This window comes from Sorex fumeus, unplaced genomic scaffold (genome assembly GCF_029834395.1).
Source record: "Sorex fumeus unplaced genomic scaffold, SorFum_2.1 ptg000063l, whole genome shotgun sequence".
Classification (NCBI taxonomy): domain Eukaryota; kingdom Metazoa; phylum Chordata; class Mammalia; order Eulipotyphla; family Soricidae; genus Sorex; species Sorex fumeus.
Window position 1 is genome coordinate 46,090,818 of NW_026606120.1, and position 27,993 is coordinate 46,118,810.

Here is a 27,993-nt window from a genome sequence, read left to right on the forward strand (position 1 = left end):
TCCTGTAACTCATTTAGGTAGTGATTTTCAGAGTCTTGATGTAGAGACATCAATAACTGATCCTTTATATATATTTTTTTCTTTTCTTCTTTTTTCTTTGTGGTTTTTGAGCCACACCTTGCAGTACACTGAAGTTTACTCCTGACTGCTCAGACGGAGATCACCACTCCTGGTGGACTTGGGTGGGTGGGTGGGGACCATCTGAGGTGCTGGGGCTTGAACCTGAGTTGGCTGTGTGCAAGGTAGGCTCTTTACCCACTCTGTGCCCTGTTTACTGTACTGTTGCTCTTGCCCTCAGATTCTTTTTCTTTGACATTTTAGTCAAGTTAGCATAGAATCTGAAGATACCACATTGTGGCTTGTTAAAGAGTAATTCTGAATGGTGAATTGTCACCTCTGATTCCATGAGAGTTTTCATTCAGTGTCCTTATGTATTTATTTTTGGCTCTTAGGCCATACATGGCAGCACTCTGGGATTGTTCCTGGCTTTGCACTGAGTCACTCCTGTGGCTGGAGAGATGGTGCAGTGTGGGTAGGGTGCTTGCCTTACAACTTGCTGACCTGGGTTCAATCCCTGGCATCCCATATGGTCTGTTAAGCACTCCCAGGAGTGAATTCCTGAGCACATGGCTCTCCTCATAGATGGTGAATTGAACTAGGGTCAGCTCCCTGCTAGACAAGTACATTAACTGCCTGTGCTGTTTTGTCTGGCCCCCCCCAATGTTGGAGATACAGCTTAAAGTGATGATCAAGTGTATGAGCGAGACCTAGGTTTGATCCCTGGCACTACAAAAAAACTTCAGTAGAGGAAAGGAAACATTAAGCATATGAAAAATAATCACAATCAAGTAACTCATAGAGCTGAAAGTTTATGGGAAAAAAAGGCTGAGTAAATAGTCTGAACTGGGGATGGAGAGATAACATAGTGGGTTGGGTGCTTGCTTTGCACATGTCTGATCCAGGTTAGATCCTCGGCACCATGTATGGTCTCCTGAGTTCCACCAGGAGTGATCCCTGAACACAGGAGTAAACCCTTAGTGCTGCCAAGTGTTGCCCAGCAGACAAAAGAAAAGTTTTGTGAGTTGCTTGACTGGTTATACTGTAGTACATGTTTAGCATTTACTCTGCCTAGGTTGCTCTGCCTGGTCCTCAGAGCATTTGTTGGGTGCAGCGCTGCACCTTGGGTCATGGATCTGGTTGGCAGACAACAGTGGTGTGAACCCTCTCCTGCGCATCCCTTGGGCAGGGGCCCCCCTTTTATATATTTTTTCAGGCATTTAATGGAGGGCATTGGGGAGTGATCACAGAGAACCTTGGCTTTCTTCTCTAGACCAGTTACTCTTAAGTATTTTTCCTTTTCTGAAGTTAATAAATAATGTTTATTAGTTGTAAACTGTAAATTCGTTTCTGGCTAGTTTGCTACAGTGAAATACTAATACCCAAGATAAAAGTTTTCTGCAATTTCAGTTTCTTGCTTAGGGGAGATTCTGAGAATCAGATTCAATATAAAATTTGGTGTGCTGTCATGGTTTCCTCAAAGTCTTTTTCCATTTTAGACTACCACCATCTTTTTTTTTTTCTTTTTGGTCACACCTGGCGATGCACTCCTGCCTCTGCACTCAGAATTACTCCTGGTGGTGCTCTGGGGACCGTAGGGGATGCTGGGAATCGAACCGGGGTTGGCCGTCTGGAAGACAAAACACCATACCTGCTGTGCTATCACTCCAGCCCTTTGTCCCATAACTTTTTGCGGAAGGGTCTTACTGTATCATACCAGCTGTGCTCATAGCTTACTCTGGCTCTGTCCTGAGGGCTTCTGAGTCAGGGACTGCCTGGGAACCACTTGTGCCAGGGAGCAAACTGGAATCAGCCGTTAGCGAGGCAAGTCCCATAGTCCCTATTCTATTCCTCTGGCAAACTACTGTCTTTTATCCCCCTTTTGGGTGGTGGTGATATTGGTGGTGGTGTATGTGCGTGTTTGTGTACGATTCCTTAGTGGAAATGGGGGGTAGGTGTGCGCAGCTAAGTGTGCATTTCCCAGTTGTGCTTGAGGCCAGGTCTCACATCCTGGTGGTGCCTGGGAATCCACTGACGCTCCTGAGGCAAAGCATGTGTTTTAGCCCTTTTAGGTCACTTTTTCTAGCCCAGGTAATCAAAAATACTTATTTTCAGACCATACTTAGTGATGCTCACTTTCCTAGCAGTGTTAATGGAACATATGGGATGTTGGTGATCGAATCTGGGTCAGCTGCTTGCAAGGCAAACACCCTGCCTGTTGTACTATTGCTCCCTAATTTATTTTTTTCAGAACTTTTTGTATGCTTCACTGGCCAGAATAAAGAGATAAAGCTCCAGTATGCTATTACAATTTTTTTGGGGGAGGGGAGGGAGGTAGTGGGGTTGGGATACACCCTCCTGTGTGATGGTTTACACCTGGCTCTGCATTTAAGGATCATTCCTGGTTGTCTGAGAAACATGTGATGCTGGGAATTGAACCTGGGTGGCTGTGTGCATAGTAAATGCCCTACCTGCTGTCCTATTGCTTCAGCTGGAATATGAAGAGTTTTGTAAAATGGGTGGTCTGTACATATGCTGAATTTTTGATTTTGGGCTACACCTAGTAATTGCCAGGCCATAATCCTGACTATTTTGTGCTGCTTCTGTGGTGCTCAGGAGATCATTTGGTACCTCTTAAAACTTGGACCTCCAGCATGCAAAACATTTGGGTACTCTGCCACAGCTTAAGTCCCTGGCTTTATATTGTTGTTCTTATTGTTTGTGTAATAACTGGGGATTACACACCTGTGGTTGTGGTGCTCATTTTTGGTGCTTGGTGGAGGTCTCACTTAGTTTTGATGTTTGTGTCCTAACTGGTTATGGTGCTTGAAGATGGTTGTTTTGATTTTTGGTGCTTGCACACACCTGCCTGCTGCTTCAGAGGTTTGAAATTTCACTCACTGTTGCCTTACTGTGAGTCCAAATCAGCAGAGCTGACAGACAGGACTGGACCTACGTGGGCAGCACTAAAAGTCAAATTCGAATTTAGCTTTATCATTCAAGGCAGGCACTCTGGCACAGGGCATTCCCTTGACCTAAATGCTATATTCTATAGAATTAACATACATGTTTGTTATTCAGCAACTTGGATTTTTTACTTAACAAAAAAGTACAAACCAAAAAAAAAGAAAAAAACAAAGTAACATTCAATTTAGAGTTTGTAAATTTAAAAAAACTTTAAAAATAATAGATTGGGCTAGAGGGATAGCACCATGGGTATGGAGCTTGCCTTGCATGCTGTCAACCTAGTTTGATTTATGATGCCACATCCCTGCCACAAGTGAATTCTGAGCACCAGTGGGTGTGGCTCAAAAATCTCTGGGCAAACTGCCTCCCCTTACTCCCCAATTAGTGCCATGCGAGCGCGCGCGTGCGCACACACACACACAAAAAAAACATTGGGTCATTGTAGGCAAACTAACACAAAAACTTTTTTTTAAAGCCTAGTTTGTTTACCTAGGTTAGAATGCAGTCAAGGTTGAGAATGTCTGAAATAGACCTTTTGTTCTCAGATGCCTGACTAAATTAGTTACTTAGAGTGTTTATTAAAAGATTGAGGCTAGAGGTGAGGGCTGGAGCGATGTACAATGGGTAGAGCACCCGGCCAACCAGGGTTTGAACCCATCATCTCATCCCCTGGCACTGTCAGGAATAATTCCTGATTTAGGCTTGGCTTTCAAAGTGGTGGGCACGGGAGGGGTCTGGTGTATGGGAGCCCAGGTGGAGGGAAGTTGATACTGGTCGAACTGGTGTTAAAATACTATGTACCTAAAATTAACTATCAATAACCTTGTGATTATAGTTTTTAAATTATTTAAAAAAATCACTGATTTGGGCAACATGCACAGATGCATCTTTTTTTTTAAATATGGAACACTTGATGAAATTGCGTGTCATCCTTGCGCAGGGGCCATGCTAATCTTCTCTGTATCGTTCCAATTTTAGTATATGTGCTGCCGAAGCGAGCACTGCACAGATACATCTTAAAGTGCATTATAATTTTTGAGCCGGAGCGATTGTACATGTCAGACAGCGGCCATGCATGTAGCCAACCTGAGTTTGGTCCTTAGCACCCCATCATGTACCTGACAACTGCCAAGAATGTCTGAGCACAAAATCAGGAGGAGTAAAACCTGAGCACAGCTGGGTGTGGCTCCAAAACAAAAACATCTAAAAACTGAGACCTGGAGGACATTGTGGGATCTAGTAGACCCAAAAAACTTGAGCAATAGTTGATATGATCACTGGGGTGAATAAGATTAGCAAAGTGGGGCAAGGGTTTCTTTTTTTTGATTTTCCTTTGAAAGTAAGGATAGAATATGAAACATGATGCCTGAGACAGGAATTCTGGTTTAGGACAGAGAAATGGAGCCAATTTATAAAATTAGATTATACAAAAGTTTTTACTTATTTTAGGTTAAGATCCAAACTTTAGTAAGGTTTCCTGTTTTTTGTTTGCTGTTTTTCTGGACTACAACCTGCAGTCTTGGTGGTGCTTGGGAAGCCTTACGTGTGATACTGGAACAAGACAAGAACCTTGACTCCTGTACTATCTCTTCTGACCAATGCACCCTCCTCCCCTCACTTTCCACTTTTGTTTGGGGGAGCGGTTACCTGGTTTCTGTGCACAGGGATTACTCCTGACTCTGTACTCAGGGAATCACTCCTGGCTCTGTTAAAGATCACTCCTGGTGTTACTCAGGACCACTGGAACTGCCTGTTTGCATTGCGGGTACCTTACCCACTGTACTAGCTCTCTCCCCAAACTATTCGTGTGGTTTATTACTGTTTCAAGAACGTTGTATAAGGAGCGCGCTCTCTCTTCCTTTCCCTCCTCTCCCTCCCTCCCTCGTTCCCCCTTCCTTTCCCACTCTGTGTGTGTGTGTGGGGGGGTGGGTAAGTGGGTACACCCATCCCTGGCTCTGCTTACTGAGGGATCATTCCTGGCAGTGCTTAGGAGAGTATATGAGGTAATCAGGAATGGAACTGGGATAAGCTGCAGGGAAACCCGTGATTTCCCCTGTGTACTCTCTGGCCCTGTTTAGGCTCTTCTATTTCTTTTTTAAAATTTTATTTTCATAAGGTTGTTTCATATTAATGGAGTACATTCAGTTTTTGAACACCCGTCCCCACCGTTATTTCAAATTTTCCTACCACCATTCAAGCCTGCCTTCCGGGGGCAGATGCTAGATAATTTATTTTCTATTGCTTATTATAAATATCATGAGAGGTTGGTCATGCGCTTCTGGAATTCTAAAATAGTAAATGATTGGGGTCCAGAGACATCTCTTAGGGAGTTAATCCATTTTGAGATTCATTTGTGAGTCTCTGGATCAGCCGAGATGGCGCCTAGAGGCAGTTTGTGAACATGACATCCAGGACCCCAAGCAGGCGGGAAGATGCATGTGGCCACTGGGCATTCATTTGGAGTGGATGGAGAGTGGACACCTGTTTCATCTGAGGTGCCCCAGTGGACTTAGCTCCATTTGGGGTCCTGAGAGATCACTGATTAATGGCAATCAATGCCAAGTTGCTGTCTTTTGTGATTCACTGCTGAGTTACAGGTTCAGGGCCAATAATGCGCTGAGATCTCAGATCTAGGCTCTTTTACTTCTTTCTGGACTTTTTTTTTAAATACCACACACTTTTGTGCTCAAGGTTCCTCCTGGTTCTGCACTCAGGGATCATGCCTGGCAGGCTGGGGGAGGGATCATACGGGGTATTGGTAATTGAACAAGGGTCCACTGCAATGCAAGGCAAGCACCTTACTTGCTATACTCTCTCTGACCTTTAGATTCATGTTTGATCTTTGAAGAGATACAAATACTGAAAAGAATTTTAAGTGCCCTGGGGCCAGAGCGATAGTATAGCTGGTAGGGTGGTTGCCTTGAAAGCAGCCTATCCGGGTTTGGCATCGTGTGTGGTTCCCTGAATACCACCAGGAGTAATCTCTGAGCATCACCAGGTGTGGGGCCCCCCCTCCAAAAAAAAAAAAACAAGAAAACCCAAACCAGACTTCTAAGCGCTCAATAGATTTACCATGTCATCCCATGTCATCCGTATGATCTCTCAACTCCATGCCAGATTGATGGCACTCCCAAGTTTCTCAGGAAACAAGCCTATAGAAGTTTAGTGGTACAAGTAAGGTAGATTTTGCAAAATTAGATTTAATCTGAAGTACTGTTTATGAAGTTACGGCTTCTCCTGTATCCTATCGTTCTGTATCATTTTTGTGATTCCCTTCCCCCCTTTTATTTCGGCATCAGATCAGGCCAGTGCTTGCCCCAGTGATCCTGAGAATCACCAGGGCCAACCTCAGTGGTGTTTGGGAGGCCACATGGTGCTAGGGCTGAAGGTGGGGCCTGTGCATGCTAACTAGGCATGTGCTCCATCTCCCTGGCTGCTTTTATTTTTTAAGTAAAGATTGGTAGGTGAACCCCTTACACTTAGTGCCTTTCATGCCCTTCCTATTTTTCTGTTTTGGCATACTTTCTGGTATTCAAGGCTTTTCCTGACTCTGCACTTAGGGATCCCCTCTGGTGGTGCTTCAGTTATCAGACTATGGGATTCCAGGGATTTAACTGGATCATCTGCTGCACGTGCAGTTTACCTAATGTACTCTCTCCAGATCCCCTTTTATTTTTATTGTTTTGCTTTTTGGTCAAACCTGGTGGTGTTCAGAGGACCATATGGAGTTCTGGGGATCATGGCAAGCATCTTACTACTATATATTTCCAGCTTTGTTTCTGTTCTTCTATTTTTTTATTTAATTTTTTTGGGTTTTGGACCATACTCAATGGTGCCCAGGGGTTATTCCTGGCCCTGCACTTAAGAATTACTCCTGGTGGTGTTTTGGGTGTGTGTGGGATGCCAGAGATTGAACCTGGGTCAGCTGTACCTGTTGTGCTATCTCCAGCCCTACTGCTCGTTTTAATGAAATTTTTATGAATGTGATTTAATTGACGTTTCAGAGGCTTTTTATTTTAAAAACATGTACATTTAGGTAAGGTAAAGGTAAAGGTAAAGGCCCTCCCGTTGATCGTCGATTTGCTCGAGCGGGCCCAGTAACGTCTCCATTGGAGACTTTGTTGTTACTGTGTCTGGCATATCGAATACTCTCGGTAGCTTGCCGGGCTCTCCGAGAGGGGCGGAGGAATCGAACTCGGGTCGGCCATGTTGGCCGCTTGTAAGGTGAACGCCCTACCCGCTGTGCTACATTTAGGTAGTGTTTTTAATTGAAAACTGAAGAGTACATGATTCTCCCAACTCATCCTGGTTTTATCCCCAGTACTACATGGTGCCTCAATACAGAGCGAGAAATTTCTCTCCCCCCCCCCAAATAAAAACAGGTTTTTGGCTTTTTTTTCTTTTTAATTTAGGCACTTAATATTTTGGCTTAATTAAGTTGATTTAGTTTTGGGCCTCACAGGTGAAGCTACTTTTGGCTCTTTTTTCTTTTTTTTCTTTTTGGGTCACACCTGGTGATGCACAAAGGGTTACTCCTGGCTCTGCACTCAGGAATTACTCCTGGCTGTGCTCAGGGGACCATATGGGATGCTGGGAATTTGCAAGGCAAACGCCCTGCCCGCTGTGCTATTGCTCCAGTCCCCATGGGAAGTTACACTCTTGGGCTCACCTTTTGGTGTATAAATACTTTGGTGAGGCTGGGGGATGGTGCTTGCCAGGAATTGCATCCTTTTAGTAGCTGTCACTTTTGTGTGCAAGACCATAGCCCTGTGTTCTTTATCCAGCCTCTCCATCTCACTTCAACATTTTAATAAGTAAACTTGCGTTGGTTGAAGCCTCAAGATTTATGGACTAATTTAGTTCCCTTGCATGCCTATTCTACACTCTGGGAATACAGAATTATCCATTGCAGTTCAGGGCCATATTTCATTAAGAAAAGGTTTTAAATTTTGCTAAGTTTTGCCCGAGTTGTTTACTTCTCAGAATTGTAGGAGAGGCAGAGTTGTTTTAAGATTATGTGCCACACTGGACAAGAACTATTAAAAGTAGGAAAAAGGATATACCTGGTAACCTTTCAGTATCTATATTGCAGACCACAATTCCCAAAAAGGGGTGGGACGAGGAAGAGGGAACACTATGCGAGGAAATGTACACTGGAGAGATGGGTGTTGGAATACTGAAAGAAACCTAATCATGAATAATTTTGTATGGGTTTGTCCCACTGATTCAGGAAAAATAATGTGCCAGCTTCTCTTAAGGATGAATAAGATCATCTGTAGGCTGATGTAATAATAAATATGTGCATGCTTTATGAAGTTGAGTTTGCTGTTAAGACATTCCTGAGAATTTGAATCACAGAGGGGCATAGTACTTCTACCACTGTGGACTCATTTCTGAGTTTCACTTTCCATTCCTTAGTAACCAAATTTCATGTCTTAAGAATGAAGAGCTGAAATTTTTGTTGGGTATGGGGGGGACAGTAGTGTTCTCAATCTACCTTTCTCCTCGGACATAGGTCTGGGGTTCTGTTTGTTTATTTTGGCTTTTTGGGTCACATGCTGCCATTGCTCTGGGATTGGTCCTGCTCTGCTCTCGGGAATTTATCCTGCCTGTGTTCACCAGGGACCCAGTGGGATAGAGCTCAAACCCTGATTGGCTGTGTGCAAGGCAAATGCCCTTACCTTCTGTACTATTGGCTCCGGGCCCTGGGTTTCTGTTTTATATTAACTGGGGAACCCTTCCCACCACCCACCACAAAGAGCAGATCTCTCAGAAGATGGGAATATTTTATCCTATCAACTATGCAGGAAACATTCATATTTATATGGGAGATCATAGCTCTCCTTGTTAACAGTGTCTCTGATACCAATCATAAACTGGATAATTATAAATTTAAATTCCTTAAAAGTATTTACTTGAAAGCTTTTAGAAGTATTTACATCTCCTTCCTAAAGTTCACCTTTTTATTCTTATCAAAGCATAAATAAATTTTCTAAGCAAATGGGAAATTGCTTAAGGATATTTGTTATATGCCCCTTGTAGTTTGAACATTCTTCTTTGAAGATGTTTTGGGCCACACATTGTAGTGCTTGGGGACCATGTGGTGCATATCACCAGGGCTGGCCACATGCAAGGAATATGCCTTAACTCCCCTAATAATGAATGTTTTACTTACTTTTGCATAGGCTCCCCCCCCCCCCCCCATCTGAATGCTCAGGAGTTCTCTCAGGAGAACTGATGGTGCTCAGAGGACTATATTGCTATACCAGAGTTAAACTGGGTTTAATGAAGGCAAGCCAAGTTCCTTAGCTCCTGTAGTACTCTCTGACTCCTTATAGTCTTATATTTAGATGTGTGTGTGTGTCTGTCTGTCTGTCTGTCTGTCTATAAACTAATAGTTCTGGGGCTGGAGTGATAGCACAGCGGGCAGGACATTTGCCTTGCATGTGGCCAACCCGGGTTTGATTCCCAGCATCCCATTTGGTTCCCTGAGCACTGCCAGGAGTAATTCCTGAGAAATAATCCCCTCAGTGCTTGGGGAGCCAACCATATAGGATGCTGGGGATCAAACGCAGGTCTGCTGTGCAAGGCAAAGTGCCCTACCTACTGTATTATCACTCTGGCCACAGTTTTTACTATAAACGTTACATTAGTTTATCTCATGGAGGTAAAGACTTCTGTATTATTATAGATAAATTCATATAAAATGCATTCTGATAGGTGTCAGACTAGTAATATTAAACAACCATGCTTGGCAACTAATAACTTGGTCTCGATGATTTTGTTGGTGATTTTTATAATTACAAAAGAAGTTTTACATTTGCTTCTTTTTTTATTTTTATTTTTATTTATTTATTTTTTTGCTTTTTTGGGTCACACCCGGTGATGCTCAGGGGTTACTCCTGGCTCTGCACTCAGGAATCACTCCTTGCGGTGCTCAGGGGACCATATGGGATGCTGGGAATCGAACCTGGGTTGGCTGCTTGCAAAGCAAATGCCCTACCTGCTGTGCTATCGCTCCAGCCCCAAGAAGTTTTACATTTGATTCCCTTTTACCAACTATTCTCACTGTAGTTATGTCATCCCTTTACATTCTTTCCACTTGACATAGTGAATTGGGAAGTTTGTCTCCGTCTAGGCCAGAAGTAAATTTATTTTCTTGAGTTTTTTAGTTTGGGTTTTTGGAGGTTTATTTTTTTAATAGACCTTAGTTATCTGAAAATTTACTCTCATGTCATTCAGGTTACTTTTTGAATATTCGAGAAACGGGATTATAAGTTTTATAAGTTTGCAGTGGAGCTGTATTAGATCATATTTTTAAAATTTATACTTAAGTTTAAAATTTAACTCATTTAAATTTCACAAGTAAAATTTCAGCATTTTTAAAATGTTTTTTTTCTTTTTGGGTCACACCCGGCGATGCACAGGGGTTACTCCTGGCTCTGCACTCAGAAATTACTTGTGGCAGAGCTCAGGGGACCATATGGGATGCTGGGGATCGAACCTGGGTCGGTCTCGTACAAGACAAACACTTCACCCACTGTGCTGTCACTCCAACCAAGCATTGTTAAAATCTGAAACATAGTGAAGCATAAAGTTCAGGGTCATTAAATACATTAATATTGTCCTGCACCCTTCACCACCAGCCCCATAATTATTTTTGGTTGGGGGGTGTCTTTTGTTTCTATGCTCAGATGTGACCACTCGCTATGCTGAATGAACTTTATGTATAGTACCAGGGAACTTGAATCCACTGTGTCCTCAGCCTTTGTGCTCTCTCTGGGTGCTGTTTTCTTCAAATCCTGACCAACACTTAGTTTTCTTGTTTTTTTTTGGGGGGGGGTGGCACACACATGATGGGGGTCAGGACTTACTCCTGACTGCACTCAGAGATTACTCCTGGCAAGAGTTCGGAGACCATATGGGGTGCCAGGGATCAAACCCTGATCTGTTGTGTGCAAAGATTGCACTCCAGCAGCACTATGGGCCATCTCACTCTTTGTTTTTTTGTCATTCTAAATTATGTTTTGAGATATATTAGTACTTTCACTGGACCAGGAAACATGTTTTATGTTTGTCGTTCGTCTCTTCTCCTCCCCCTCTCCCCCCCCCCCTTTGTACCTGTCATGGTCTGATGATGCTTAGAGCATCTTGATTAGGAATCACATCTGATTACCGTATAAAATAGCACTGTTAAATAGACTTTTATGAACCCCAATTTTACACTAGCTAATCACTTTTTTGTGTAAGATGTCATAGCATTCATTCTCTTCCCCCATCCCCACTTTTTAAATGAAAGCACTGTGATTTACAAAGCTATTATAGTTGAACTTTAGATCTACAATATTGCAGCACTGATCCCACCACCAGGGGCAGCTTTCCTCCCCTAGTCTTCCCAGATTCCCTCCAATATCCTCCTCCTACCCTGCTCTGCAGCCTACCCTCTTAACAGGCACCTAAGTTCCATTGTTCAAGTTCGGGCCTCTTGTTTGTTGACTCTGGTTTAGATACTTGGTTCTGTCATTCCTTAACACCACCTTTGTACCTGACTCTCCTGACCTGGTGCGGCCCGGCCCCCCCCCCCCCCCCCAAATTGTTTTTCACCTTCTCCTTCTCCCTCTCCCTTCCATTCTTCCTTCTCCTTATATGCTGGGACCAGTCTTAAAAATATAGGAGGGGCTGGTACTATTGATAGATAATACAGTGACAAGGGCATTTGCCTTACACACAGCCTATCCGGGTTCAATCTACAGTACCTCATATGACCCCTGAACCCTCCAGAAGTGATCCCTGAGCTCAGAGCCAGGAATAAACCCTGAGTATTGCTGGGTGTGGCACAAAAATAAACTGTATTGTGAGCTGATACCTGTTTTCAAGTCATTTCATGTATTAGGGATCAGATCAGTTTTCAGGATCAGATTATTAGTGGAAGTTTAAAAGCACTTTTGTGAAGTATAAAAGCAGACACCTGTACTGAATTTAATGAGCAGAACCTAAGATTTTTATGGTGATGCTTCTGGCTTTTGTTTTTCATTTTTTAAGGTATAGTCTAAATCAATCTCTTCTTTCCTCCTTCCTACCCTTCCACTCTTCTGCTCAGGGATCACTGGTGCTGGGGGTTGAGTCTTGGTTGACTGTTGCATGCAAGTGCCCTACCTGCTGTTCCATCTCTCTGGCCCCCAGAACTAATTTTTTTTTCTTTTTGGGTCACGCCCGGCGATGCTCAGGAGTTACTCCTGGCTCATGCACTCAGGAATTGCTCCTGGCGGTGCTCAGGGGACCATATGGGGTGCTGGGAATCGAACCTGTGTCGGCCATGTTGGCTGCATGCAAGGCAAACACCCTACCCGCTGTACTATTGCTCCAGCCCCTAATTTTTTTTGGGGGGGGTCACACCCAGCGATGCACAGGGGTTATTCCTGGCTCTGCACTCAGAAATTCCCTGGCGGTGCTCAGGGGACCATATGTGATGGCCGGGGATTGAACCCGGGTCAGCTGCGTGCAAGGCAAATGCCCTACCCACCATACTATTGCTCCAGCCCAAAACAAAATTTTCTAATAAGTAAATGGTGTACCGAAGGTTCTGATTCAATAAAAATTGCTGAAAAAGGACTGCAGAGTCTGGATCCTTTGACATAATGAATTTACCTTGGACAATTAAGCCTACGGTGCTTTTTTTTGAGACATTTAAATACTGTTATGGAAATAGTTACAGAATTCATGTCGGGTCCCCCCTCCCCCCCCTTTTTAAAAAATAAACTACTGTTGAGTGAAACTTAAATTCATGCACTTTTAGGAAGACCCTGTGGAGGGGCGAGAGGGAGGGGGGAAGAGGCCAGAGGGGAAAGGGAGAGGGGGCAGAGGCAGGGAGTGAGCCTGAGCCTGAGCCTGAGCCTGAGCCTGCGCTTGCATCCCCCAATCAGTGGTGCTTAGGCTCTGCTTAGAAGTGACCCCTGGTGGTGCTCAATAATCATATAGGGTGCCAGGGATCAAACCCTGCTCTGGCAGCTAGATTTTCTCAGAATCATGCAATATTGCAACCTAGGCAATGAGACTCCAGAGCTGTGCCGGTTTCATCCTGTTAGTGTTCATTTTAATCTAGCTGTACAATGAGACTTTATTTTCACAAGATGCAAGATTATTCATTTTAATAACTACAGACACAAATTAACCTTGCCCTGAATATTAATTCCAAAATGCTTACCGAGCATTTACCTCAAATATCTCTGTATTAACATCCCAATTAATTGGGAGAAAATCTAGCTTCTGCTTTAAGCTTTATAGTATATATGGGGTAATAATACTGGTATCTACTTGAAAGGTCTCTTGAAGATTATGTGCATAAATTAATGCAGAGCATTTGGGCTAAGCTACTCCTGAAAGTTGTGTGGGGGGCTCGTTCTGGGAATTGAACCTTAGGCTATGTGCAAAGCATATGTTTCAGCCCTCTAAGCCACCTTTCTGGCCCAAATAACTCCCTTGCCCCTTTTTTCTTTAAAAACAAGTAATCCGAACAGTTTGCAGCGAATATATACAAAATGGCCAATGGGCTTCTGCAAAGATACTCTACATTATTCAGGAAATCAGAATTATGAGATACTACTTCATACTTCTGTTTGAGGAATGAAGAGGAAAGTGACATGGGTGATAGTTAAAAGGATTGGATTATGTTCCTTTGTGCAAATTTGATCCTTGGTACCATGTGCTCTCCTCCCCAGCTCTACCAGAACCCCCTTGTACCCTCTTTAGGTCTGAGCATTGCCAGGGGTTCACCTGTCTAAAAGAAAAAGGTTCAACAAAGGGAACTAAAAACTTTTGGCAAGGATATGGAGAAATTAGAATCCCCTTCTTTTTTTGGAGGGGCTGGAGATGTAAAAATGTTACAGTCCTTACAGTGAATAACAAACTGTTTGGCAGTTTCTTCCTTGTAATGTTGGTACTTTATAAGGATGTATGCCGTGCATTTATCTCAGTAGTGTGTAGAGCACATGCCTGAGAGATACATGGTTTGATTCCTGATGCTGCGAGGAAGGCAGTTTATGATCATGTGTCTCCTCCTAGTTATATAGTCAGAGCTCGAAAGCATACTTACAGGAATGTTCATGGACATTCAAGATTCATTAACTGCTGAGTGGTGCATGAAATGTGGGTGTATCCATAATTTATGAGGTATTGATGCTGTTCTGTGGATAAAAGCATGGTAGACAAAATAAACCACACAAAGTTTACATGGTTCCAGTTATCTGAAATGTCAGGATCGAGAGTTGTGATTGCCAAAGCCTGAAGGACTTTTGGGGATAAAGGGACTTGGAGCTTTGTTTTTAGAATGATGAAACGAAAACAAAAGATTGTGTGCCATTTGCAGTTACTCTAAAAACCCTTGGAATATATGCCTGCCTTTATTCACTCATTCATTATTTGGGTGCCTTGGGCTTGAGTCTAGGGTGACATAAACATGCATTCTAGTACTGTGCTATATCTCTGGCATCTAAGTTGTATACTTTTTTTTACCTGCTTTTTGGGTCACACCTGGCGATGCACAGGGGTTACTCCTGACGGTGCTCAGGGGACCATATGGGGATGCTGGGAATCGAACCTGGGTCGGCAGCGTGCAAGGCAAATGCCCTACCCACTGTGCTATCTCTCCAGCCCCCTAAATCGTATACTTTAAAGGGAGTCAGTGAATTACAGGTAATATAACTGTTAGAAAGTGGGTAGTCGATACTTCAGCAGTCTGCTTTACCGGTCTTGAGCATTGTCTTTGTTTTGGAGCCACAGTGAACAATGCTCAGGGGTTACTCTTGCCTCCCGTTGGTACTTGGGGAACCTGGGTGCCAGGAATCTAACAGGCTTTCCTTCATGCTTGAAGGAAAGTTATTTATAATATAACAGTTATATTATGTGCATGTGTTGTTGCTCTCTGAGCCATTTCTGCAACCTTCACTTGAGTGGGTTTTTTTTTGGGGGGGGTGGAGGCATAGTCAACTGTGCACTTGTGTTCTGGGCTTACTCCTGACTGCACTCAGGGATCATTCCTGGCAGGCTCAAGGCACCCTGCGGTGAACCTGGGTTGGCTGTGTACTGTACTATCTCTGGCCCTGGCACTTGGGTATTTTACTACATTGCACTCCTTACATTGTAAAGATAATAAATGTTCATTGTCAGAATATTTACAGCATGGAATTCTATCCAGAGAATTATCGATGTTAAATTTTGGTAGCATTAGATAACTTAGATTGTATCTGGTTTGAAGCCCTACAATTTAAAGTAATTTGTTTTTGTTCTTGGTCTCTCTTTTTTTTTTTCCCAGTGTAGTTAGATTGCTTTTGGATTGTTTTGTTGGGACTGATTTAGAAAACCTCAATTATGGATTTTGTTCTGAGATTTAATTTGTTGTTGGTTTTTAAAAATAGTGTGGAGCTGAGTGTGAAATGATACCTTACTGACCTTATTTCACCCCCTTTTTTTTTTCCCTTTTGGGTCACACCTAGCGATCCGCAGGGGTTACTCCTGGCTCATGCACTCAGGAATTGCTTCTGGTGGTGTTCAGGAGCATATGGGATACTGAGAGTCGAACCTGGGTCGGCCTATGGGCAAGGCAAACACCCCACCTGCTGTGCGGTCCAGCCCCTCATGACTTGTTCTATAAAAGCCAGTGCGATAGTACAACGGATAAGGCACTTGTCTGCAAGCAGCTGGTGCAGGTTTCATCCCTGGCATCTTAGGGTTCCCTGAGCAGTAGGAGAGATCCCTGAGTGCAGAGCCAAGAGAATAGAACACAGCTGGGTGAGGCCACCACACCAAAACAAGAAAAGTAAAAAAAGCTAACTATTTAGATGAATGCTTTCTGGTTCCCATAAGTGAATTAATTGTTTTATTACCACGTCCCTTAATTGTTTTTCCTATTTTTAAAAATTTGGACCACATCCCCCAGTGCTGCTTGGGGGTAATTCCTCTGGATTGAATCCAGGTCTCTTACATGCAAAGCATTTGTACTAGTCCTTTGATGTTCTTCCCCTCTTAATTTTTTTTTTTTAATGCTTCAAGATTGCCATTTAAAAATTCAACTTGACACCGCCAGGAGTAATTCCTGAGTGCAGAGCTAGCAGTAACCCCTGAACATTGCCCGGTGTGACCCACAAGCAAAAACAAAACAAAATACCCCAGCTCTATTGGGGCTTAATTTAAATAACAAAAAAATCACATTCACATGTACAGTTAAATGACTTGATAAACACAGTTATACAAGCTCTACCTGAAGACCAATTTAATCACCTCCTAGATTATACCTTTATTCCTTTGCACACAAACCCTTCACTTCATCCCTATCTTTTTACTGCTTATTTGCTTTATAATTTTGCATTTTCATGTAACTGTAAGTGTAGTCAACAGTTCTTTTTTTCTAGTTAGCACAATGTATTTGAGAACTCTGCATGTCATTAATTGTACTTTTTTTCTTCCCGTGATGCCTGGAATTGAGTCTGGCATCACATGCAAGGCAAGTGCTCTCTTTTGCAGAGCCCCAGCTCTCTGACCTGCCACAATTGTGTGTGTCCCGTCCCCCCTCCAACATTTGTACGAAGTTTTTGCAAAGATTTATTCCCTGGGTAGGTGGTGTCTGAGACTGGAATTAGTCAGTCGTAGTTTAACTGCATAAGAAATGAACAGTGTCTGCTTCTCCCCATCCCTCTCCCACCTTTAGTAAGCTCAGTCCTATAGATCAGTTCTGATTCTCTTGACTTTGGCCATTTGTTGTTCCCTTTTGGTAGCAGATTTGGGGTGGGGGGCAGTGGGGGAGGATGGCACTGAGGGACACACCTGGCAGTTCTCAGTTTACTCTTTATGCGCACAGAGATCAGTCCTGGAGGACTGGAGACCATATGGGGTGCTGGGATTGAACCTGCATCAGCTGTATGCAAGGCAGGCAGGCCTCTTAGCCGCTGCTCCATCACATTAATATTTTCTTTTATTTATTTTTTTGCTTTTTGGGTCACACCTGGCAGTGAACAGGGGTTACTCCTGTCTAATGCATTCAGGAATTACTCCTGGCGGTGCTCAGGGGACCATGTGGGATGCTGGAAATCAAACCTGGGTCGCCTGCGTGCAAGGCAAATGCCATACCCGCTGTGCTATTGCTCCAGCCCCACATTAATATTTTCAAGAATATATTGAGGTAAAAATTTGGAACATTTTCCTCAGACTACACATAATTTTAGCACACTTAATAAGGCACCAGCTGCATCACAAACAGCTATAGGTGTAAGGTTGTGTTAATGTAAAATACACGTTTGGGCCTCATGATTCTGAATTAGTAAAAGTTGAGATTCTGTATGGCATGTCTTTACCTTTTGTTTCTTGGTTTAGGATCACCCTCAGCAATGCTCGGGGGGTTATTCCTGCTCTGTACTAAGGAATTACTTCTGGTGGTGCTCTGGGGACCATATGGGATGCCAGGCTGGAACCAGAAGTGCAAAGCAGAAGCCTTACCTGCCTTACCTTTCTATAGATAGAAACTGTATGTATGATTTTTTGATTCTTTGTACGCAGCAGCCATTTCTTTTTTCCTTTTTTTTTTCTTAAATCTATTTTTTGTGCTTGGAGAAACCATCCAAGATCTGGGTTCCTTCCTTTCTTTGCTCGCCACCTAGTGGTAAAAAAAGAACCATCACATGTTTTGCCCTTGACGCGATTAGAGCTAACCAGTATCTTTTTGAGAGAGAATGAGAACACACAAAGATCAGTTTTAGTTATATATGTTAACTACATACATATGATTCCTTCATCCTGTGACTGGTTGCTAGGAAATAATTGTTGTACTATCGCTCCAGCCCCAGTTTTTACTGTTTTTTTGTTTTTTGGGTCACACCCAACGATGCATGGGGTTACTCCTGCCTCATGCACTCAGGAATTACTCCTGGCTGTGCTTGGGGGACCATATGGGACGCTGGGAGTCGAACCCAGGTCGGGCCGCATGCAAGGCAAATGCCCTATCCGCTGTGCTATCACTCCAGCACCAGTTTTTACTGTTTTAATAAAAGAGATACTTGCAAACTGAAATAAAATGCTTAGATTCCAATTGCTTTGATTCCATGAATTCTAGATTCCTTTTTTAATGTTTTTTTCTTTACTTGTGCATGCTTTAATTCATTGTGTTTTGATGATTGTGTTAAATTATTACTTTGGGGACTGGAGGGATAGTATACCAGGTAAGGAAGACACTTGCTTACAGTCATGCTGGGTTCAATTCTTATTTTCTTTAAAGAAATTTATTTTTGCTTGACTTTTTTGGTGGTGGTGGTTTTGTTTTTGGGTCACAGCTGTCAGTATCTAGCATTCACTCCTGCCTCTGCACACAGGGATCATTCCTGGCAGTGCTCAGGAACCATGTAGGGTGCTGGGACTTGGCCACATGGAAGGCGAACATTGTGTCCATTATACTATTACTCTGGTATTCCCAGGTTCAATTCTTGATACCACATATGATCCCTTGAGCACTACAAAAAAATTTTTTTTTAAATGTTTGTGTATTGTGGTTGCAGTACTGTTGCTGATGGGGTTTCATACATAACACTTCCACCATTTCAACCTCCTTCTGGTTGAATGCTTCCCTCCACCACACATGTTGCTCTTCCCTGTCCTATCACCCGGCCCTCTTAAGTGGCATTTTCTACTGAGTACTGATCAGTTTTCATGTTCTTTGTTTTCATTGTCTTTGGGTATTCGTTACACGTTTAAGAGAGATCGTTCTGTATTAGTCTCTCATACTAACTTAGCATGTTACTCTCCAGGTCCCTCCACTTAGCAGCAAATTTCAGGATTTTATCACTTGGCTCATCAGGTCTGATTTTACTGTTTTACAGAAATGGTGGAATCAATGAAGAAAGTAGCAGGAATGGATGTGGAGTTGACAGTTGAAGAAAGAAACCTCTTATCTGTTGCATATAAAAATGTGATTGGAGCTAGAAGAGCTTCCTGGAGAATAATCAGCAGCATTGAACAGAAAGAAGAAAACAAAGGAGGAGAAGACAAACTAAAAATGATCCGGGAATATCGACAAATGGTAAACCTAGTGCCCACAACCCCATGTGGGATTGGGTAACTGACTGTGGCTATCATGCAAAAATTTGTAACAGTAAAAGGTTTCCAGCTGTACAATGACCAAAGTAATTCAGAATCAACTGTTTAATAAATCTGAGGTATTTCTTGCAGTATTTGTGCTTGTTACATTTCTTGGGCCAAAACAGGTAAAAGTGCAAGAAAAGAAGCTTTCTTGTAATGTTTTTATAGATTTGTCTTTAACACAGCCTGATTATGAAAATTTCATAATTATACAATATTTTAGGGTAATTGTAGGAGGACTTTCTCCTTCAGTGCAAGAGTGGTGTTCAGCTTTTTAAAAAATTTTTCTTTTTGGGTCACACCCAGCGATACACAGGGGTTACTCCTGGCTCTGCACTCAGTAACTACTCCTGGCGGTGCTCAGGGGACCATATGGGGTGCTGGGAATTGAACCCGGGTCGGCCACGTGCAAGGCAAACGCCCTACTCACTGTGTTATCACTCTATTTTTTTTTTTAGTGAAACACCATGAGGTACAGTTGTAGATTTACAAATTTTTGTGCTTGGGTTTCGATTATACAGTGATCAAATACCCATCCCTCCACCAGTGCCCATTTTCCACCACCATGAATTCCAGTATCCCTCCCACCCCCTGTGCTATCACTCTAGCCCCAGTTTAAAAATACCCATAGAGGTATTTTTAAATGTATACAGGTTGGTAATTTTTGTGAGTGGAGGTAGGGTTGCTGGTTTCTTTTTGTTTTGTTTTGTTTTTTTATAAAGTTGTTATTACTTTAATACTACAAACTATTACATTTAATGTTTGAACACCAATCCCACTACTGTGCACCTTCCCAACACCATAAGAGGAAAGTATGTGAAGATTGTTGTATTTCATCCTGGAGCCATTTCAGCCCTTGTATAAGAGATTACAAACATGTATGTTAAACCCAAACATATGTGCTTCTTTTGATACATCAGTGGGCTAGAGTAAGAGGTCGAGCCGCGTGCTCCAGGTTGTTCTGTGGCGTTCTCTTCTGGGAGCTTTATTTCATAGTCTCTGAATCTTGGCCACTGATGAGATTATATTGGGGGCGGGGGAGTGGCAGTGCAGGGGGACACGAGGCAGTTTGTGGATGTGACCGCCAAGCTGCTGGAAAACTAGGGACCTGGGGGAAAGAGGCCCAGTCCTGTTCCCAGCAAGCTTGGAGATCTCAGTCACGGGTCCTGCGTACCTGGAGTTTTCTGCAAGTTGATAGGGTTGCTGTTAAACATTTTGCTGTTTACAGAATAGCCTTCCTTCAAATTACCAACTACCCTGTCCTCTAGCAAAGTATCAGTGGTTTTCTGTTGAGAAACTCATACTGGTGGAAGAGAGAGGTATGAAGCAGTATAATGAGGTACTTAATGGAAGCGGATAGTAACATGGAGATGAAGTTGGTATGGAGAGGACAGGAAAAAAATTCTTTTTACTATTTCATGCTGTTATTGGGGTAGTTTTGAGGTAGGGGGATGTATTTATAATATCTATAATAGTGCAAAATAGTTATTTAATCTTTAAATGACCCTGTAAAGGTAGTTATTATTCCTGCTTATTGACTGGACAAACTGAGGTTCTAGTTGATCAATTTACTATAATAACTTAGAAGTTAGAGCCAACACCTCTTTTCCCATTAGTCTAAGATATAGTAAGAATGGTCAGCAGGCAACTTTGGTTGTCTCAGAAGACTAAGGACATGAAAACTTGTTAATGGTATGAAAAGACTGGCAAGATAGCTCTCGGAGGGATCAAACATGCTCTGCACATGACAGTCCTGGTTTCAAAACCTGGCACTGCATGGCCCCCCAACCTCGGGAGGTTAGCTCTAAAACAGAAATTTGTATGTATTTCGTAACTTGTTATAAAGAGAGAGATCTATGTGCTGGATTGTGAGATTTGGGCAAAGTAGAAAAGAAAGTAGTGAAGAGAGAGACCGATAAATTGGGGAGATGAAAGATTCACAGGGGTAGGGTCAGGACATAAGGCCTTGCTTTGGTTTGTTCTCTGACATGGCATATGGTCCTCTGAGCACTGCAGGATATGGCCAAAACCCTTCACCATTTCACCCCCGAGGTAAAGATTCGAAGTGCTGGGGTCTTGGTGTATGTCTCACAAACGACTAGTAATAGTGAAATGATTCAAATTTAAGCTAGACTAGAGCATTATAGTTAAGAGTACTGTGAATAGAAGTGAGTGGCAATATTTTGATTTGGTGTAGATTTTTTGGAGGGCTGTACCATTACTGGATATAGATCACATATTAAAGTGATTTTTAAAAAATTTGTTTATGTTGGGGCTGGAGTGATAGCACAGCGGGTAGGGCGTTTGCCTTGCACGCAGCCAACATGGCCGACCCAGGTTCGATTCCCAGCATCCCATATGGTCCACTGAGCACTGCCAGGAGTAATTCCTGAGTGCATGAGCCAGGAGTAACCCCTGAGCATCACCGGGTGTGACCCAAAAAGCAAAAAAAAAATTGTTTATGTTTCTGGCTGAAGCGATAGCACAGCTGGTAGGGTGCTGGCCTTGTACTCGGCCAACCTGGGTTTGATTCCTCCATCCCTCTCTGAGAGTCTAGTAAGCTACTGAGAAGAGTATCTCGCCCACAGGCAGAGCCTGGCAAGCTCCCATGGCATATTGGATATGCCAAGAAACAGTAACAAGTCTCACAATGGAGATGTTACTGGTACTTTCTGGAGCAAATCAATGAACAAAGGGAGGACAGTGCTACAGTGCTACAGTTTATGTTTCTGGGTCACACACAGCAATTGTCGGAGGTAACTCCTGGAACTGCACTCAGCAATCACTCCTAGCTGTGCTTGGGACCATATAGGATGCCAGGGATTGAACCTGGCTGGCTGCATGTAAGGCAAATACCCTCCCCGTTGTACTGTCTGACCCTCTCTACTATTAAAGTGATTGGCAGTTGAATATAGTAGTAGTCAGGCAACTGAGCATTGATGTAAACTATGTTTGTTTGTTTTTTTCTTTTTGGGTCATAACCGGTGATGCACAGGGGTTATGAGTGCAGATACTCTTGGATCTGCACTCAGGAACTACCCCTGGCAGTGCTCAGGGGACCATATGGGATGCTGGGAATCGAACCCGGGTTGGCCACATGCAAGGCAAATGCCCTACCTGCTGTGCTATTGCTCCAGCCTCAATAGTTATTTTCTTATTAAAGAAGTTAATATAGGGGTTAAGGTACATGCCTTGTTGCAGCTTACTCCAGTTTAATCTCTAGCAGTACATACGAGCCCCAGGGCACCTGTGGGTATGGTGGTTCCCCAAAAACAAAATTAAGAAGTTAGGACTAGAAAAATAATACAAGGGCTTAGGCACTAACTTGCAAGCTGCTAACCCTGATGTATCTCCAGCACCGCATATGGTACTGTAAGTACTACCAGCAATGATCCCTGAGTACCAGTGATTGCTACCCTAAAACCAAAAATAAATTAATGTAAATATTAATAATAATTTTTTAACTGTGTAACTGAATTGAAAGTACTTTTCTTTTTTAGGGGTTGTTTGGAGACCACACCCAGCAGTGCTCAGGGTTGCAGGGGGTTGCTCCCAGTAATGTGGGGTATACTTAGTGTATGGTGGTCAGAGGTTCAACCTGGCCTCCCACAAGTGAAGCGTGTGCTTCATTCTTTGAGGTATCCTCTCTAGTCCCTGACCTAAAAGTTTGTACATAACTCATAGTACGTAGAAAGTAGTCATTTCTACAAGCTAGAGGCAAATTTTCTGTCTCCCTGCTTGCTTGCTTGCTTTTGAGGGGGAGGTGGAAGCTGTAGAATGGAGGCATGCATGTTCTGAGAATAGAATTCCCACAGGACCCGACAGTTCTCTCTCTTCTCTTCACAACATTAAATCAAAAAGATGCATGCATACTCATGTTCGTTGTGGCATTCAGTACAGTGGCTTGAGTGTGGAAACAACCCAGATGTCCAAAAAGCAGATGAAATAAAGAATTTGTATGTATCACAACAGAATACTGTACAGCTGTAAGAAAAGAAATAATACAGTTGGTCCACATGAATGGAATTGAAGCACATAATGTTAAGCAGAATAAGTTGGGGAGGACAAAGTACTTCATGATCTTATCTGTGACATATTAAGAGGCAATGAAAGGGCACGGGCAGTATTAAACAATGATAAACCCTGTTCTTGGATTATAAAACTGATTCTTAAGCGCTGGTGGGGAGAGTGAAGTTGGATTAGAAATGACATGGGGCGGTGGTAAAGGATCTTGGATGTTTTGGTGGTGGTGGGTTATTATAACTTTGTACTGAGAACAATAACTACTATTACAACCATGTTTTCTAAACTGTTACCTAAACATGATTATTCTAACCACTATTATAAAAGTCAGTAATACTAAAACTTGAAACAACTAGAGCTGCATGTGTACGCGATTTATATAAAATTTTTCTTTTAAAAAATTCTTGGCCGACTCGGGTTTGATTCCCAACATCCCATATGGTCCCCTGAGCTACCGCCAGGAGTAATTCCTGAGTGCAGAGCCAGGAGTAACACCCTGTACATCCCCAGGTGAAAGCCAAAAGAAAAAATTCTTAAATTTTTAAACACTAATTTTGTCACCATGAAGTTACAAAGTTATGATGGGTTTCAGGTTTGATTTAAAACAATTTTTGACTTTTTTTTCCAGGTTGAGACTGAACTAAAGTTAATCTGTTGTGACATTCTGGATGTACTGGACAAACACCTCATTCCAGCAGCTAACACTGGCGAGTCCAAGGTTTTCTATTATAAAATGTAGGTTCTATACTACAAGGGAAAAATGTGAGATTAAATGTTGGTTACCTTAGAGTTAATAGTGTTGGGGATCACAGTAGGTCTTCAGCATGCAAGGCATGCACTTTTTCAGTTGAGCTCTACCTCCCAGCTCCCTAGGTTTTTGACTTTTTCTTAAGAGTAGTGTAATATTTGAAGGAGTGAGTTTTGGGAATGAGTGAGTCTTGGGATGGGAGAGTAGTCTAGCAAGTAAGGCTCACCCAGGTTTGGTCCCAGGAATTCCATACGGTCCCATGAGCATTGTAGATTGTGGCCTAAAAAAGGGGAAAAAGGAGTCTTGACATGTTAATTTTGAACACTTTTTTGTAAATTCAATATTTAAGATGATCAAACTAGATTTCGCTTTTACCTAATCTACATTAGTTTCCTCGTGTGGGGTTTCTCCCCTAGTGATAGTAATGGATAGCAGAGTTCATATTGCCGCCGTGTCGTCCCCCCCCATCACCATCTTGCTTCTGGGCACACCCAGAAGTGTTCAGGGCTTGCTTTTAACTCTGCTTAAAAGCAGAGATAACTCCTGGCAGGGCTTGGGGGGACCATATGGGGTTCTGGGGATTGAGTCCAGTTTGGTGGTGTACAAGACATGCTCCCTTCTCCCTGTACCCTATTGCCAGCCTCAATATAGTTCACCTTAATTACTATTTTTATATTGTTTGATTTTACTATTTACAGGTTTATGCTATTGTTTGATATAATTTCTTATTTATATTCTAGACTATAAAGTGGTAATTAGTTGTTTTTGAGAATTTCCAGTTAATTTTTTCAGGATTTCACTTGCATATGACTAAAATCTCAGAAAAACCAAGTAGTCATTTTTTAGGGAAAATTAGTATAACTGTTGTTAATTATATTTTGGTCACATGTTTCACCTTATGTATTACAGAAAAATAACCACTTATTTTCATTTAACATCTTATTCTTTTTTTATTTAATAAGTAAATTAATTTTATCATGTAGCTTTTTTTTGCTTTTCCATATCTTTTATTTTTATTTTATTTTTTATTAATTTTTATGCACCATGAGGCGCAGTTGTAGATTTACAAATTTTTGTGCTTGGGTTTCAATTATACAATGATCAAACACCCATCCCTCCACCAGTGCCCATTTTCCACCACCACGGGTCCCAGTATCCCTCCCATCCCCCATCCCCCCATCCCACCCTGCCTCTATGGTGGGGTATTCCCTTTTGTTCTCTCTCCTTTTGGGTGTTGTGGTTTGCAAGAGGCATTGAGTGGCAATCATAACATTATTCTTAATTCTCATTTGTTTTGTTTTAGGAAAGGGGACTACCACAGGTATCTGGCTGAGTTTGCCACAGGGAACGACAGGAAGGAAGCTGCAGAGAATAGCCTAGTGGCTTACAAAGCTGCTAGTGATATTGCAATGACAGAACTTCCACCAACGCATCCTATTCGCTTGGGTCTTGCTCTCAACTTTTCTGTATTCTACTACGAAATTCTTAATTCCCCTGACCGTGCCTGCAGGTGAGTTACAACAGAAGTTCTCACTGAAAATGAAAAGGGTTAAAAAGGAGATTAACTGCTTACGTTTGTCTTCCCTCAGACTACCTTTGGGCATGTAAAAATTCTCCTTTTGGTTCTCAGTTTCGGGCTCATGACTATTGATTGGGGTGGGCTTAGATGACCAAGCAGTGCCAGAGATCAAGCCCAGCCCTTTCACGTTTAATGCTTGTGCTCAGCCCGTTGAGTTATCTGACCCTATAATATTTAGACTTAGTTGAATTACTTTAGGCGTTTGCCTTGCACGCGGCCCGAGTTTGATTCCTCCGCCCCTCTCGGAGAGCCCGGCAAGCTACCGAGAGTATTCGATATGCCAGACACAGTAACAACAAAGTCTCCAATGGAGACGTCACTGGACCCGCTCGAGCAAATTGATGATCAACGGGAGGGCCTTTACTTACTTTGAATGGCATAAAGACACATTTTTATCACTAAAATAACGGTAATTGTGATGCAAGGAATCAGTCTTTGTATGTTTTTAATGTAATGATGGTTCGTATATTCTGTTTTAGTGTAAGCAGTTTTACATCTTACAAATGCATGTTTCCACATGTTTCAGATTTTTGTTTGATTTTGTGGGAGCATTCCAGGGGTGCTCAGGGCTTTCTCTGAATTTTAAATGGATAAAGCTGGGTGTTGCTTGAGAGACCATTGGGGTGCCAGGGATCGAACCCGGGTTAATCACATGCAAGGCAAGTACCCTGCAGACTATATTATTGCTCCGACCCACATTTCACATTTTTCCACTTTTTGGACTTAGATTTTAAAAATTGAGGAACATCTTTCCTGTTAAATACATAACTTGAAAATTTTTTTTTTCTTTTTGGATTTTGGGTAATGGCATTGTTCCCAGCTTGGTGTGCAGGGTTTCTATTGGTGATGCTGGACATCCAACCTGGGCCTTCTGCTGCAGAGTATTTGCTCTGGCTTTTTGATTATTTCATTGTGTTCATTTTAAAGTCTTATCTCCATGGCATTATGTATATACATAGCTGGGTTGGAGAGAGAGTACAGCAGGTAAGGTGTTTGCCTGGACATGCTGCCTACCTGGGTTCCAGCCCCTGCACCGAATATCATCCCCTGAGCATGACCTGGTGTATCCCCAATTCTATCCCCTGCTCCCCCCCCCAAAAAAAAAGTATGTACATAGCATTGTGTGACTGTAACTATTGCCTGTACTTGATCGTCGCTTGAAGCAAATTTGCTGGGGATGGAGTGAGGGGATTATGTCACACCTGGCAGTGCTCATGGGGTTATTTCTGGTTCTGTGCCACTAGGAAGTGGTTAGACAAAATGATTTTATATTTATATATAAACTGGTTTGCTCAGCCATTAAGTTAGATTTAGATTATGTTACACAACATAGATCAACTCGGAATACAGACAATATAGCTCTGATCAGAGGTACCTAAAAACAGGCAGGTGGACATTATCAAGAACCAGGGGACAGAGCAAAATGAATGCTTATGGTTTTGAACATTGCATGGTGTGGCTCTAAAACAACAAAAAAGTATTTGTTGAAGCCGTAAGATATCTAAATCTTTATTTTTCGTGTGCTTTGAACATGAAACATTGCGTTCCAGTATTAGGAATTTTTTTGTTTTTGAAGATTTTTTTCACTTTTAGCTCTTACAGTTTTGGTTTGATTCATTTTAAGACTTTGGGGATTCCATTCTGGTGATAGGACCTCATATATAAGGCATATAAGCTTTACTATTTTATATACTTCCCTAGTGGGCTGGAGCTATAGCACAGGAGGTAGGGCATTTGCCTTGCAAGCGACCCGGGTTCAGTTCCTCCGTTCCCATCGGAGAGCAAGCAACCAAGAGTTATCTTGCCTGCACAGCAAAGCCTGGCAAGCTACCTGTGGTGTATTCGATATGCCAAAAACAGACGTGAGTGGTGTCTCTGCTTGAGCAATTGATGAGCAGCGAGAGTACAGTGCTACTTCCCTGGTACTTTTAGGGTAGTGCTGGGGTTGTGGGTGGATATTTCGTGCTGGAGGTCACTATTTTTCAGTTTGGGCTTTATGTTTTAAGATGTTAAAAGTTTATTTTTTCCCCCCCGGCATTAAGACTATTAAAGAAGTGAGTCATTTACTGGAACTTAGAATATTAGTATCATGATTTGTTTCAGGGTGTCCTACCATGCTCTGGGACTACTTCTGATGGAGTGGAAATCTTGGAGTTTGAGGACACACAGGGCTTCAGGAAATGCAGCAGGATTCACATCAGGCACCTAATAACATTTCCCTTTTTATTTTATTTCTTTTCTAATTAAAATTTTTATTTGAGTTTTGGGCCATTCCTGATAGTGTTCAGATGTTTACTTCTGGCTCTGTGCTGAGGAGTCAACTCCTAGAAGTGCTTGGTGGACCATACAGGATGCCGGGGATCAAACCTAGGTCCACCATGTGCAAGGCAAATGCCTTGCCTGCTGTACTATCACTCAGGCCTATTTCCTTTTTATAACCAGTATGGACTAAGGTGATTGGCTTGCGTGCAGCTGACCCAGACTTGATTCCTAGTACTAC

At 42.5% G+C, this 27,993-nt stretch overlaps 1 protein-coding gene and 1 non-coding gene across 3 annotated transcripts in view; one reads left to right on the forward strand and one right to left on the reverse strand.

Annotated features, from left to right (window-relative positions):
- The window catches only part of YWHAE (tyrosine 3-monooxygenase/tryptophan 5-monooxygenase activation protein epsilon), a 47,155-nt gene that overhangs the window by 10,853 nt on the left and 8,309 nt on the right, over positions 1–27,993 (forward strand). For both annotated transcript variants that reach the window (XM_056127363.1, XM_056127362.1), the window contains exons 2-4: positions 18,885–19,084; positions 23,795–23,901; positions 25,218–25,424. In XM_056127363.1, the coding sequence (XP_055983338.1) occupies positions 18,885–19,084; positions 23,795–23,901; positions 25,218–25,424 (514 nt within the window). The remainder of the gene's footprint in view (positions 1–18,884; positions 19,085–23,794; positions 23,902–25,217; positions 25,425–27,993) is intronic.
- Positions 3,920–4,026, reverse strand: LOC130036234 (U6 spliceosomal RNA). The gene has a single exon (XR_008794287.1). It is a non-coding gene; the product is annotated as a U6 spliceosomal RNA (small nuclear RNA).